Source organism: Tympanuchus pallidicinctus, unplaced genomic scaffold (genome assembly GCF_026119805.1).
Source record: "Tympanuchus pallidicinctus isolate F22 unplaced genomic scaffold, pur_lepc_1.0 scaffold3, whole genome shotgun sequence".
Taxonomy (NCBI): Eukaryota; Metazoa; Chordata; class Aves; order Galliformes; family Phasianidae; genus Tympanuchus; species Tympanuchus pallidicinctus.
Genome location: NW_026294747.1, coordinates 66549946 through 66564948, shown reverse-complemented (window position 1 = coordinate 66564948; position 15003 = coordinate 66549946). Strand labels below are relative to the sequence as shown.

The following is a 15003-nucleotide window of genomic DNA, read 5'->3' as shown; positions in this document are numbered from 1 at the left end:
TTTTTGTGACATGCTCCTCCCTGTCTGGCATTCACATATTCCATGAAAACAGTTCTTTGTTGTGGCTGAGATCGTATCAGCAGCATCTCTCTAAAGAACAGCTTAATCAAATCTGAGATCCCTTCATAAACTACCTGCTGGGGAAGTGTTATACATGACCTAGAGATTTACATGCTGAAAATCAACGGTATATAAATCTATAAGCAGGTGTTAAAAAAAAATCTGAACAAAAAAAGAAAAATTCCATTAATAAAAAATCTTTTGGGGTTTTAAATTTACTATATATATACATACCTAGTGAATTTATAGGGATTTACTTTCATCTTAGTGTTATTTCATTTGAAGGATGGCAGCACCTATCACTATACAAAGCAGTAGTATGAGACAAAAGTGAGAGCATCAGAAGAATTATGTGAAATGAATGTGAGTTAAAACAGGATATTACACTCCACCACACAGTTTTTCCTCATTTTGGGATTCATGTAAGCCAGCAGTGTTTCAGCTGCCCTACAGACAATTTAATTCCATTTTTCACCTTTTTTACATTTCTGCTAACAGCTGCAGAGTAACAGATAATTTTGTCAGATTTAGCTTAAATGACTTGAAATCCTATCTGCATGATTTTGATTGGAAATGGACACAGGCTCTTTTAATTAAATGCTGTTTTCAGCCGTAAACTTCTTTCCAGTCTGGAAGACCAGAAAACCACCACCACAGTGCTTCAAATAACTGTCAGTCTCAGAGCAGGATTTGAAGGACTACCTATGAGGTTGCTCCACGAATGGGTGGATTACCATTAACATCAGCTTTTTGTCTCTTAAACCTCAGTAAATCTTAGGCTGAGATCTCTGTGCACACTAGAGAAGGTGACAGCTGAAGCACATGATGCTTTCTTATTACTGGGGAACTGTTTTATATAACACAAACCATGGCATCTTATCTTTCTTATTTCTGGAAATCAGTTTTTTCCTCTTGGTAGGACAAGAAAAAAAGAAAAAAAAACTTGCCAAAAGTTTGACCAGAAAGAGAAGATCACTATTACCTGTCTGTGCAGCCAACCTTCACTTTCATCTTCATGTTTCTAAAACAAAGCAAGATCATTAAAGAAACATTCCTGGCATGTATTACATGTTTCTTATCAGTGCAAAACTGTAGTTGGACTGAATCTGAAAAGTTGTGCAGAAGAACAAAAATGCACAAGTCACATTATTCCCCAAAGAAACAGAATTTGTCAGTAACAAACAAAGGTTGAAACAAAGGTTTTAAGAAAAGACTCTGTACTATGCTCTGTGCATAGCATATCTAAAGCACAGAGACAGATACGCTCCACTGCATATCTATCTCTCTTCTCTGCTACAGATATTTCTACTACAGAAATATCCTTGTTGGTTTAAAAGATGGGATGTGCTAATAGCTATGCATACATTTACATTAGTATATCTACTGGAGGTATTAATTAACTACAAGTAACTACATAATTTATAATATATTAATAACATTGTTTATATTCTCTGTCTGGCTAAATAAATATGCACCAGTGGACATGTCCCCATGTGAGATGGCTAGAACACTTTCTCCTCAGGTGCAGGTGGCCAAGGACCTCCAGGCTCTTCTCCCTACCTTGGTGCAGACGCCCGTGGTCGCATCGCACAGCGTCAGGATGGAGAAGTTCTGGGCCCTGTTCAGCCAGTTCACTGCCACCTTGGTGCTGGTAGCCCACTTTACCATGGTGATGTAATAGTCCCTGAAAACACAGAGGTGTTTCTGGTTATTAAAATGGCGAATCTGGATGATTCTGGGCCTCCTTATGTATGGATTTCAACCCCTGACAATGACATTTTTAGGGCTGTGCAGGTGTTTTATCTGCCACTTGTGAAAGTCATTTTCAAAGATCCACAGGCAGAGATAAAGAACTTTTCAAGCTATTTAGTCTTCCAAGAAGGACTGAAATGCCTGGAGCTACAAATTAATGCACCGATGGAAAAGAAATTGCAAACACTTGCCACTCTCAAACCCATCATCACCAACAGTAGGGTTCTTTATGCTTATGAAGAGTTAACAATCTCTGAATGTCCCTGATATACAACATCCATACGTACTGAATCAGAAGAACAAGAGCAGGAAGGACATGGTTTAGAAAGGTGTTGGATTTCAGTAGAACTGTAACAACTGGTTGCCAAAAAGAAGTCAGTAGAGATGTGAAACTTTACATCATCAAAAATATCATCCCACACTCCCTCGGCCATTCTCTGTGGTTGGACATTTACAGGTTCTAGTAATATCCACAGTAAATCACCACTATTGGCTGCACAGTCCTGTAAGCAATATCTTGCCCAAGAAAACATAGCAAAATTGAGCAATATGCAATATTGACCATTGCAACCCACTTAGGCTGGAGTAGGCTTGAAAATCCAGGGTCACAAATAAATATCCTGATGGTCACTTTCCAAGAGCTGCTCACAGATGTGCACCTCTGCACTACTCCATTTTCAGGGTAAAGCTCTTGCTGGGTTGACAAAGCTTTAGTATACCAATGGGCTGTGCAGACCAAAGACACCCTTAACAACTTCTCACAGCACACAGTCTATAAAAATTTATTAGTTCATTTGTTTGCTATAAAATATGTATAAGGAATTGTTGCTCCCTTTGGAATTAATGTGCTGTGTCACTGGAGAGTACTTTGCGTTCTGGCAAGCACTCCTGCATATACTGAAGATAAAGGGCAAAAGCAACAAAGACACGCTTCTCTAGCAAAATAACAAGTTGGGAATTGATTTTGTAGTTTTCTGAAACATTTAGTGCCTGAATTCGGCTGGGGATAAATAACAAAAGACCTCAACAACAGCATCCACCACACTGGGAGGAAGGATACTTCCAGGTGAGAAAACAGCAGTCTGAGAATTCAGTGCTTGAAATAAAATCGTAATTTTACGCCCTATCAGCAAGAGAGCATAGGCCCTAAGAAGGAAAGAAAGGCATTGATGCAAAATTAAACTGTAAAACCACCTCTTCTTCCTCTTCACAATGAACTGAGCAGATTCAGTCACCCTGAAAAGGAAGGTGAATTCAGTACATATTGTCGCTCGGCGTATTTTTATTTTTCATAAATCCAATTCAAAGTTATAAAGGCATGTATTAAATTTCTTTGTCATTGCTTGAACACAGGAGCCACAGTTCTTGCTCAGGAACTTTAAATTATTATTTTAAGTTATGTATATATCTTCTCTATCACCCTGGAGATGGCATGGAGACCCGATTTCTGTCTGTAGCCTCTGTGAAGCCTGCAGACACCCAGCAAGCAGACAACAGCACGTACTTGTAGAGTACTTGTTATTCTAGTCTCAGAGTCTTTAATTTACTTCTCCTTACATCTCTTCTGTAGGACAACTAAATTTTATGTCTCCCATTTTGTAGAGGAAAACGAGACAATAAGGTGTGATTCATCTCAGCTAATTGTAAACATCTGCACTTTGAGAGCTGCCCTTGTTGGGCAGCCAATGGAGGGGAGTGGGGCATTTCTCAGGCTCTGTCTGACCCAGTCAGGATTTTATAGGAGCTGAGGGAAGGAGAATGTATTTCTTATGTCTTCTGCACTCAGGGGAGTGCTTCATTTGCCATCTGAGATGCCAATGTGATTTGAGAAATACATTGGACGGCAGTCTGGTTCCCATCACCTGCTGATGTAGCAGTTCACTGTTGCGGGTCCAATGCCTTTCATCAAAATTAAAGTGCCATTTAGACATCAAGCAGTAAACCTTTTTTTTTGTTTTCTTTTTTTTTTTTTTTTCTGTTTTTCTGCAACTTTTTTTCCTTTCATTCACTTTCTTCTCACAGCAAAGCATGGAATTGCAGAAAATTTGGCAAAAAGACTTTGAAATGATATTCTATTGCTTCCAAATATGCTTCCTATCATCAACTTATTTTTTTTCCTGACAAACATTCCGATTCTGTGGAAAATTTTTGATTTCCTTTAATTCCAAGGCAAAACAAATGGAGTATTATCTCCTCTTTATTTTCAATTGTATTAACTGTACCAAAACACTTTGCTCCAGATACAAAGAACAACCAGACCTGCTGCTCTGTCCATGTGTGAATACACTGGGCACACTGAAATACTCCAGATCCTTATCCTTATCATCATCATTCTCCCCTGAATTTCTGATGCTCTTTTCTGTAACTGTCTGTACGGTGCACCTCTCATGTCTCTTCATGAAACATTATCACATTAATCATCTCATTTTGGAAAACATATGCATAATTAAAATGTATTCCTCTTTCTTCAGCAGCACTAATAATGTGCTTCGGGGATGGAAATCACCATGGTTTGGATGAAATTTAAAGCACTAATTGATCATGACATTTTGCATCATTTTACAATACTGATTGAAACCCAATAAATTGCAGCCACCCATAGCCACATAGCACTAATTTATTAGTGACGTGGAGCCTGCAGCCTCAACTCATTACTGTAATTAAAACACTTCTGAGTATACCTCTGAACAAAAAAATGATGTTGTCCAGGAGCAGCAATTCTGATGCTGTGATTTGGGTACTGTGAGCTGGGAATGCAGCCTGCAGACCTGAAGCTGTTGGTTTGAAAGGCAAACACGGCAATGCCCATTTGATTTGTTTACAGGTCATACAACTGCTGTTGCATAATTGGATCTGAATTGGAGCCATTCAAAATGATTCAGTGAAAACCTGTTCTGAGGTTGACATTAATTTCCTAACAGGAAGAAAGGTAACTTCCTCCATAAGTGATTGCACTGGTTTAGCATCCTCTCATCAGATGACTACACAGCGTGTGCACAACAAGGCAGAGACCTTATGTACCTATCATTTATAGGACTAGAGGTAATGGCCTTAAATTGCACCAGGAGAGGTTTGAATTGGATAATAGGAAAAATTTATTCTCAAGAGCAGCCAGGCATTGGCACAGGCTGCCCAGGGAGGTGGTGGAGTCACCATCCCTGGAGGTGTTCAAAAAACATGCAGATGTGGCACTGAGGGATGTGGTCAGTGGCCATGGTGGGGGTGGCTGATGATCTTAGTGGCCTTTTTCAAACTCAATGGCTCTATGATTCTATGATCATGCATAATGGGGTCACCTTTCCCTGCCTTCACAGTGGGCCTGTTCCATTAAATCTGTGCTGTACCTATATGTCTGCTGGCACTGGGACTGCCCATCCAGCAGCCTAATTTAGCAATCATTCAAGAAAGATGAAGTGTGATCGGGTGCTGTTACTTGAGTAAGTGATATGCAGGGAATGAAAACCTTGTTGCATCATGTCTGACATGCACAGAAAGCATCATGGTGCTGGGCAGAGGGGTCACTGCAGGTACCAGAAGTAGAAGCAGAATTCTTCTGCAGGATGTCATGCTGTAAAGCTATTTCAAGTGTGTACAGCGAAGCTGCTGAAATCCAGAAATGGCTCTAATCCCCAAGCTTTGCAAGGAAGTGTGCCAGGCATTGACTAAAGCTGCTTCTTTCCCAAAGGCAGGCTGGAAATACGTGATGCACCTTTCAAGTGCTCACAGACTACAGACGTAGTACCACTTTTGGCCATAGGCTGAAGTCCAAGCCAAATTTCCAGCTCTTGCTGAATGCAAACAGGTCAGAGCACTTGCTTAGATAGAAATGTGTGGCTAAGTGCTTGGCTGAACAGCAGGCCAACTTCTCAAATATACTTACCCTGAAAGCAGCAAAGAGCTTTACTTTCTATTTTTTTAATGAAGACAGGGCAATGTATTTGCAGAATGTCCTGATTTCATTCCCATGCTTGACTCACAAAGCAGTGAACTCATGATTTCTGTATTCATGTTTGTGCTTCATGGTGTCCCATACAGTACACAGACAAGTGTCCCTGTTCAATGCCAATGACTAGATGTGAAATGAAAATGTTGTTATGGATTTTGCAACATCCTGCTCAGTGCTCTAAAAATAAGCCTACTCTGAAGTTAGACTGGGTCACAGTGATTTTGAGTAAAAAATGAACAGTGCTCAAGAAAAACATGGAAGAAGAAAAAATATATGAAAACTTTCAGCTAGATTTACCCAAAGTGAAACTTGACAGTAGTGGCAGGAAAAGTTACTGTAAAATGACCTCAAAAAAGTCAGGGTCTGATATAAAGACCTAACAGAATCAGATTGGGCATACCAGTACAAGGAAGCACATACCTCAGTCTCTGATCATCTGGGGGAATCATCTCTAGATCATGGGTAGGTCCATTCAGACCAATCACATGCAAAGAAATAGTTGGATTTTCCATTCCAGCCTGGATTTCAAAATAAAATGAAATAAAAATAGAGTAATTACTACAACTTACACAACACAGAATGGTTTTGATTTATGATGTGCCCATGGACTGTAAAATGTGCTCTCCTGGTTAAGGTTATGGATTCGTATCACAGCCATTCATAGGGAAGGCACAACTAATGTGGTTTATCACAGAGGTGTGGAAAGCTCATTAGGCAGAATGAAGGGGAAATTCTACATAGCACATCTCTAACTTTTGTAGAAGATGTTGTTTTACATGGTGACTAGAACTAATTTTTTCTTTTCTTTTTATAAGACAGACTATTGGGATAATGGCAAATGTTGTAATACATGGATTTATTCCTTCATTGTAGGAAACCTACTGCGTCAGCTACTTTCCATAAAACCTGCATATATGTATCTCTCCTATTTGATTATGGCTCAGTTAGGACACATCTGTGAGCTCTGAGGAACTCAGTATACAAAGCAAGAAGTGACAGAAGAGACGACAGTGCTGCAGAGTACACATCCTGGAAACTGTAGAGAAATCCAAACAAATTTTCCTTCTTGTTTCTTTTCTCAGAAATGCCATGAAACCAAATGTTTTAAGGACTGCTGTAAGCTTTTAGATTTTGTCAACTCCTATCTAGAACACAAGCACAATTGCAGGCACAAAGCAAGAACTGAAACATTTTATTTTCATTACATTAGGAATGAATAATACTTTGATCAGAAAACTGCAGTTTTAATAATACAGCTAAAGAAAAATACAGACTTAATCCAGTGGGGAGCAGCTGACTTTTCTTTAGATCTGTTTATTTTCATTGCTTATGAGTATGTCCAATCATAATGTCTCCTATCTGAGCCTACCAAGAAAAAATAAAAACAACATGAGTTTGCTGTTTGCTTGTTTGTTTTTGACAGAACAACAGAACTGCTTGTTTTATTTTCCCTTACCTTTGGATAATGGTACGTTTTAACAGTAGGGTAAAGACTGCCAGTGTATACTGGGATCTCCATGGTGGGGACTCTGGAAGCATTAATTGTTGCATATGCTAACCTGGTGCCATCAGGAGACCACCAATGAGCAATATGAGTCTTCAAGATCTCCTCTAATTAAAAAAAAAAGATAGGAAAAGAGGGAGAGAGGGAAAAAAAAAGACTATTAGATGTGAATTGCTAGTTAGCAATAAATGAAAACCATGTAGATACAAAAATCCCAGTCTAATCACAGCATGGGGAGAATGTCACAGGAATATCAATTAAAAATGCTCATTAAATTATGCTGTATACACAAATGAACACGATTGATTACAATTACTCAGAATATATCAGTTATTAAGCATAATTACGTTGCTCAAGAAACATCAACTTATTCATACTAGTACACACACTCATGATAGAATACAAAGCCTGGCTGCTCCTGCCCCGTGTCTTGTGCTCACGTATATGAACATAAGGAATTTGACAGTAGCAAAAGCTGGGCTCCTTTGGGAATATTGCACTGATTTACTTCTCCATAAAGAGTTCACAAAGTCATGCTTGACTTATATCAATGGATTCAAGCAGCCTTCGTACTTAGTTTAAAGCACATCACCTGAAATTTGAATCTTCCTAATCTCTGCTGCCAGCTGGGAATTAACAGAAATGGTGACTTTCTGTAAGTTATGCAATGTTGGAGTTTTGTAACACTTTGTGAGACACCAGGCTTAGAGGTTGCCATCTTGAATATTATCCCTGCTTCATTTTTAAAAACATTTTTGCAAAGCAATGTTTCATACCAATGTTTCAGCCAGGGTCGGACGTGTGGCTGTTAGTGACAAAATGCTTGGAGAGATGACGATGTAAGTATGTCAGAGCTCAAGTATGTAAGTGGAAAGCAAAACTGCAGATATGTACACAGATCAGGAGAACTCCTTGAGAGTAGCCCTGAGGAGAGGAGCTTAGAGGTCCTGGTCGATGCAAACCTTAATATGAGCCAGCAGTGCGAGCCTGGAGCCCAGAAGGCCAATGGTATCCGGGGCTGCATCAGAAGAGGGGTGGCAGTAGGGAGAGGGAAGGGATTGCTCTCCTCTGCTCTGATAAGGCACCAGCTGGAATAGTGCACCCAGACCTGGGGTTCCCAGCACTGGAAAGATGTGAGGAGTTGGCAAAGGCTGCCCAGAGGGGTTTCAGATGCCCCAACCTTGGAGATGTCCAAGGCCAGATTGGATGGGGCCTTGGACAACCTGAGCTAGTATTTGATCCAGTGGCTGGCAACACCCGCCCGTGGCAGGGTGATGGTCCTCGAGATCCCTTCCAACCCAAGCCATTCTATGATTCTATGATGAATGGATGATTGCAATCCAAATGAATTATCTTGAAGTCTGGCAGAACCTAATTCTCATTAAATATCAATTCAAAGTCCTTTTAATTGCTAATACTTTCTCTTATCGTTTAATATGCTTCATTGCAAAGACGACTTCAACTGACAGATAGCCAGAAAAGCTATAAATTCACTGCCCAAAGTGTCTTCAGCTACCAACAAGTGGAAGACACTAACTTGGCTTTCTAAACCTACCATTTTGCAAAGTGCAATATCGTAATTCATTTTCATTTAAAGGCTTAATATCATACAAGTCATTCCTATTCAAACTGGAGCAGAAGGGCTTGCATACGCTGTACAGATTGATGGGCAGGAAGACAGATGCCATTACTTTAATGTGAGAATGAAGAATTAAATAGGCTTCAGAGTGTTTCTGAACTTTCACCACTGATACTCAACTACTGAGATCAAGCAGCTCCACTCTCTGTTGTTATTGTGGTCATTCAAAAAATGAATGAGAATCTTTAGAGTTTGGACCCACCATCTTAGTATAACACTCTGTGATGACTCTTTGCTTCAACCAAAATGCCCACTTGGTCTGAAGAGTAGAAATTCACCAGATAGTGTATTTCAAAGGAAAAAATCTTGCATCTATCCTTGGAGAACAGATGGGCAATGAGACATGTCAGAGATCAAATGGAGTAACCTTTGTTACTCCAGACTTGGATTTGTCTTGAGAAAGTGCTCAAGATAACACTAGGAAGAGTGCAAGGGAAAATCACTCTCAAGAGCCATACTTCTACAAGTAACAAATTAGTTAATCAGTACATAATGGGAATATCTATGAGAATCTTCAGGAAAATGTCTAGGAATTTGCAAATATCACATGGGAAAGCGTATTTCTGGCAGATTTCTTTTGCTGCATTGCCCCGCCTATTATTTAAAAAATGCTGCTCTTGACTTTTTATTGCTACATCATTAAAGACATAATTAAAAGTATAAATGAAGAGGAAAAATGGATGGCAGATGAATCTTTGGCATTTTAACATTAATTAACAAACTTTTTCTCAGGGACCTCAGACTTAAGGAAGCAGTTCTACTGAAGGTCACATGCCAAAAAAGGTTTCAGTGCCAAAAAAAGATTTTGTGTTCCTTTGTTAACCAGATTTAACGGTGTGCGTGAACCTTTGCCTTGATAGAAAGTCGGGACCCTGCCATTATTAGAGAGATCAGTTAGTTTTAGCAAACCAGAGAGCGTTCTATTGAAATACAAAATGCACTCGTGCCAGAAAGTTTCAGCTGAAAGCAGACTAATTTGCAGCAGTTTGCAGACTACATATTTTTGAGGACACTTAATTCTTTGCACTTGTATTTACCACACAATCTGAAAATCAACTGCACATAGTACATCTGCTAGTTAAAAATTTATAGTAATAACTGGTCAAAACTGGCTCTCCTCCTCAAGGCTTGCATCACTAGTTGCTACACGATGCAGGCATGCTGTGAGTGAGGGGTGGAGATTCCTCAGTCAGTTGCCGGTTCCTCTGTGCTACACAGCTGTGCATGTCCAGGTTCATACACAGCACCTGAAGCAAGTCAATGCTTACTCCATGTTACTTCATTCATCCTCAAACCATTCAGAGACAGCTGGCCTGTAAGTGGTGAATCCTTGGACACCACATACTAGTCAGCTTGTGATCTAGAGAAATGCAGAAACACAATCAAACAGTTCAACTTGAGGAATGTCTGGCTCCAGCTGAGGAAGGTGGCAGTCCAAATGGGTTAAAAGTTGCAACACATACCTTTGGTATTGAAATTTGAAGAGCATCTAGAGAGGATTGGGCTGTTCATGTCAGGGATGGCATCCCTATAGAAGAACATGTTCTCGGAAGAATGAGCAAGAGGAACAGCCCATTGCTACATTTCTTGGCTGGAAAGTAGCAACTCTATGATCATTGTGGTCCTTTTCAACCCAAGCCATTCTATCATTCGATGATTCTATGATTTAGGTTCACATGATATCTATCCCTCTGTACTCAGCTCTGGTGAGGCCACAACTTAAGAACTGTCTGAAGTTTCAGTTTTGGGCCTCTCACTACAAGAAGACATTGAGACCCTGAAGTGTGTCCAGAGAAGGGCAGTGGAGTTGTGACGAGTCTGGAACATAAATCTGGTGGGGAGAGGCTGAGGGAACTGGGATTGATTAGTCTGGAGAAGAGGACGTTCAGGGAAGACCTTACTGCTCTCTACAGCTCCCTAAAAGGAGGCTGTGGTGAGGTGGGGGTTGGCATCTTCTCCTGCATAACTAGTGATAGGACTAGAGGGAATGACCTGAAGTTGCACCAGGGGAGATTCAGATTGGATAGTAGGAAAAGTTTCATCTCTGAATGAGTGGTCAGGCATTGGAATAGGGAGGTGGTGGAGTCACCAACCCGAGGTGTTCAAGGAACGTTTGGATGTTCATGGATATGATTTAGAGAGAACTATTGGCGATCAGTGGATGGTTGGTCTGGGTAACCTTGGGGGTCTTTTCCAACCTTGGAGATTCTACAATTCTATGATTCTAACTAGCCCAGAAAGTGTATAAAAGAGAAGGAAGCATTTGTCTGCTTGAAGATTTGAAGTTATGTCAACAGTTCTTGTAAGACCGATAAAACTGGAGACTTGTATATTGTTTCAGGTAATACATTTCTCAAAGAAGGGCCTTGAGCATCAGGGCTTTATCTCTGGAACCTCAGTGGTAACCAGCAGATTCTGGATAAAACCTGTTTTGTGAACAACATTTGGAAATCCAAATAGGTGGTTATACTGTTATATAACATAATCTGCCACTGAGATATCGATACAGATATTTACATAACAAATCTGCTTCTCAGTCTCGTGTAGAGTTCACAGTTAGATGAGCTCTTTGTTAATAAGTGCACATCAATGCTATTGTCACAGGGGCCAATAAATGTATTTTTTCGAGCATTTCTAAAAATCTATTTCCACATTCTCTGTCAGTCCTGAGTCATACTATTGATTAATGCCATTCTGTTAAGTTCTGGCTGGTAGTGAAAGAATGAAGCTTTTACCAATGGCTGAGTGGGAAATCCATTGGCATAACAGGAGGTTCTTCCAATTTACGAAGACATTATGAATGATTTGCAGTTTGCAAGTGTGAGCTAAATGAAATGGAGACTTGCAAAAGGCAAGGACGCTTGGCTGGCCCAGTCCTCTGACAGATCTGTCATTTCCATAAAATGAATAAATGCAGAGTCAGAAGAAAAACTGGAGTAATAAAGGAATAGTTTTCAAGCGGAAAATGCATTTGTTTTCTGTTGTCATGGTCAACAGAAACTGAGATTATTAGCTGTATAATTTACCCACTGAGGCTATAGCTATCATAAGCATCAATAGTTCAGTTTCCTTGGAAGATAAGAACAGCTGCAGTAAGTACCTCGATCAAATACTTTCCTTTGGCTGCCCACATGCTTCTGTTTTGTAAGGCAGAATCTCACCAATGTGAGCCTCTCCACAACAATCCTCTGGATGCACTCATGCACACCTGTCCACATTATCACCTCCATCGGAAGTATGGTAGTAGGTCTGCCCATACAATCCCTGCAGTGTCATAGAAAGCCTTTCTAGAAGGGCGAGCAAGTTGGTGCAAGGCTGGTCCTAATGCCTCTTCAACAATTGACTGCTAACATCTCCCAGTATCCAGGAAAATAAATGTATAATGAAAACAAAGAAACAAACCTTGTCTCTTCAAAGAAAAAATGTCTCCCTCATAGATCTGTGCTACAGGCAAACAAGAGATGTTCAGGAAATCTAAGTGGTGTGTCCACTCTTGGTAAAGCCCCTTTTGTTAGACAGACAAGCTGTGGCTAAAAACTGCAGAGTCATTAATTTCCAAAAAGAAAACTCAGTTACTAGGGAGGTGTCCTTGGAGACTAAGCAGAAAGGCTTTTTAACTGCACCTGGAAAACAGAAACTGCATTTCTAGAGGTCAAAAGAAGGGTAGAGGCATTTAAGACATTTTACTTATTAAACAAATCAATTTCTTTCAAATAATTAAAATCTGCTTCTTGTTCCAAACATTGCACATTTTTGGGAATCAACACAATATTCTTAATGTTGTACGTTGTCTCTGTGAGAAAAAAGATGAAAAATAGTTTGATTCTCCTGCAAGCAAATGTGTACACAAGCAGACACAAACACGTTCAAGCATATCTAGTTTGATGTCAATAGGCCCACTAATTCCAGAGAATTTTAATTTTTACTTAAAGGACTAGACAAGGTTTTGTCTTACAGAGGGAACATACCCTTGTTTGTAACTCACTGCTGATGGTTTAAAGCACAGTGACTCCAGGAAGCAGAATCAATGGTTTTGTTTGTGCAATTTGGAGTAGATGATGCTCAGATTGTTAAGCACTTGGTGTGCTGATGGCATTTTAGTCTTTTTTTAAAAAGCTGTTAATAAGAAGGAATCTTAAGCAAAATGAAATTAAAGTCTAACATAAAGGCCAAGGCTTATGCTGGGCAAGAAAGCTCAAAGGAATTTGTCAGTAGGAAGCATCAAAAGAAGATGAGAGGAAGAGAGATCAGAGAAGCAGAAGGGGGTCTAGGAAAGGAGAACAAAAAGACTTCTGAGATAGCAAAACCCCAAGGGTTCCCAGAGAAACATCACATAAATACAAATGCTTATTTGACAGCTAGCATCTGTTTTAAAATCAATTACTAGATCATCTCAAATCACCAACCACACACCAAATCGATTACTATTGTATAGTTTGAAAGCTAGTATTTTTGCCTAGTTAGGGGAAACACTGCTCGTATTGGCCTTCACTGACGTGTTTCAGGGAGGCTTTCAAGGACCACCGTGCCATCTTTCATACATGTGCAAAGTATATTTTCTCTCAGTTGGTGTAATGCAGAATCAAAGAATCATAGAACTGTCTGAGTTGAAGGGGACCCTTAAAGGCCATCTGATACAATGAACAAGGACACCTACAGCTCCATCAGGTGCTCAGAGCCCCATCCAGCCTGACCCTGAATATATCTAAGGATGGGACATCCACTTCTCTGTAGGCAATCTGCTTCAGTGCTTCACCACACTTATTGTAAAAAAAAAATTTCCTTACATCCAGTCTAAATCTCCCCTCTTTCAGTTTGAAACCATTTCCCAATGTCCTATCACAACAGACCTTGCTAAAGACTCTGTTCCTTCTGTCTTAGAGGCCCCGTGTAGCTCTACATTGCCTTCTATTAAATCGGTATAAAATGAGAGTAAAAGTAGTTAAATGTATGAAAATTGCTTTCTTATATAATTCTGCTTTACATTAGTTTTATATCCAATCTACATTTTCCTACGTTGACATATTTTTATGCTTATGTCAACAATACCCCTGCTGTACTCCTGATTTCAACGGAACAAACCTTTTCAAGCTGCATAATTGCGTCAGGTGAAAAAATCATTTTTCAGGATCACTAAAGAATTCTGTGCCATTTGGAAGAAGGTAGAGACACTAAAAAAAATAAATAGATGTTCAAGGAAGAAGAGAGAATACTCCATTCTCAGCCAGATCCCATGATTCCTGTATGCCAACAATGAATGTTCTCAAGGTGTTTTGTCACCGTAACAGAGATCCTTAAGGAAAACTGAGTGCAATGCTCAACCCAATGCCTCCAAATTCCTTCTCAAAACACATAGCCTCTTCTTCTGTGATACGCAGCAAGCTTATGAAGAATAAAATATTACTTGCTTCTGAGGGATTTGAAGACATGCTTTAAAGAACATATTTTAAACACAAAATCCTTGATCCAAAAGCAATCACCACCTGATGGCAGCAGCATCACACAGTCGAGGTGCTCCCATGTGTTCAGCAGCTGAGAGAACGTGGCAGCCCCTCATGTCAGGGAAAGGAGCCCATGCATAGGGAAGGTGTGGGCTGTGAGTGTCATTAGTTTCTCCTTAGTCATGCAGTTTAATTGCTTGAACACATGTTGTTTTCTGCTCATGCAGTCTTGCAGCCCCATGTTCCTTTCAGAAGAACATCATGGTAAGATGCCAGCATTTTCCCCTGGTTAGTTAGGCAGCATCCCAATGTAAGATGCTATCTGCCTTCAAGGACTTGCTGTGCTGCAGATGAAGTGTGGAACAAGTACTGGCCTTTCGTTTTTAAGCAAACAGAAAGGAAGCTATAGGACATACAGAGCTCTCAGTTGTGCACTTCAAAGATGGAGCACAGGGAGTTGTGAGGGTTTGGCTTGTGCTTTCTGCCTCTGTGTCTGAAAGATGAGGCCTGAAGAGAAACTCATTTCTTAAGCTGGCCACTGAGGACAATGCCATACGACCCTCCAGTCTAGCCACTTCTCTTATGTGGGTCCCAGGGCTACTGCACATCCTGAACCAGACTTGAGCTTGACCAACATGTCAACCTCACCAAATCTGAAGAC

General features: G+C 40.1%; 1 protein-coding gene across 6 annotated transcripts in view; it reads right to left on the bottom strand.

Moving 5' to 3' along the window:
- DPP6 (dipeptidyl peptidase like 6) overlaps window positions 1-15003 on the bottom strand; it is a 486394-nt gene that overhangs the window by 42885 nt on the left and 428506 nt on the right. For 5 of the 6 annotated variants that reach the window (XM_052692599.1, XM_052692601.1, XM_052692598.1 and 2 more), the window contains exons 9-12: window positions 7215-7369; window positions 6179-6276; window positions 1621-1744; window positions 1043-1081 (exon numbers count right to left, since the gene is read on the bottom strand). In XM_052692599.1, coding sequence (XP_052548559.1) covers window positions 1043-1081; window positions 1621-1744; window positions 6179-6276; window positions 7215-7369 — 416 coding nt within the window. Of the gene's footprint in view, window positions 1-1042; window positions 1082-1620; window positions 1745-6178; window positions 6277-6933; window positions 7124-7214; window positions 7370-15003 lie in introns of those variants that run through there. The other variant, XM_052692602.1, reaches the window with a different exon arrangement.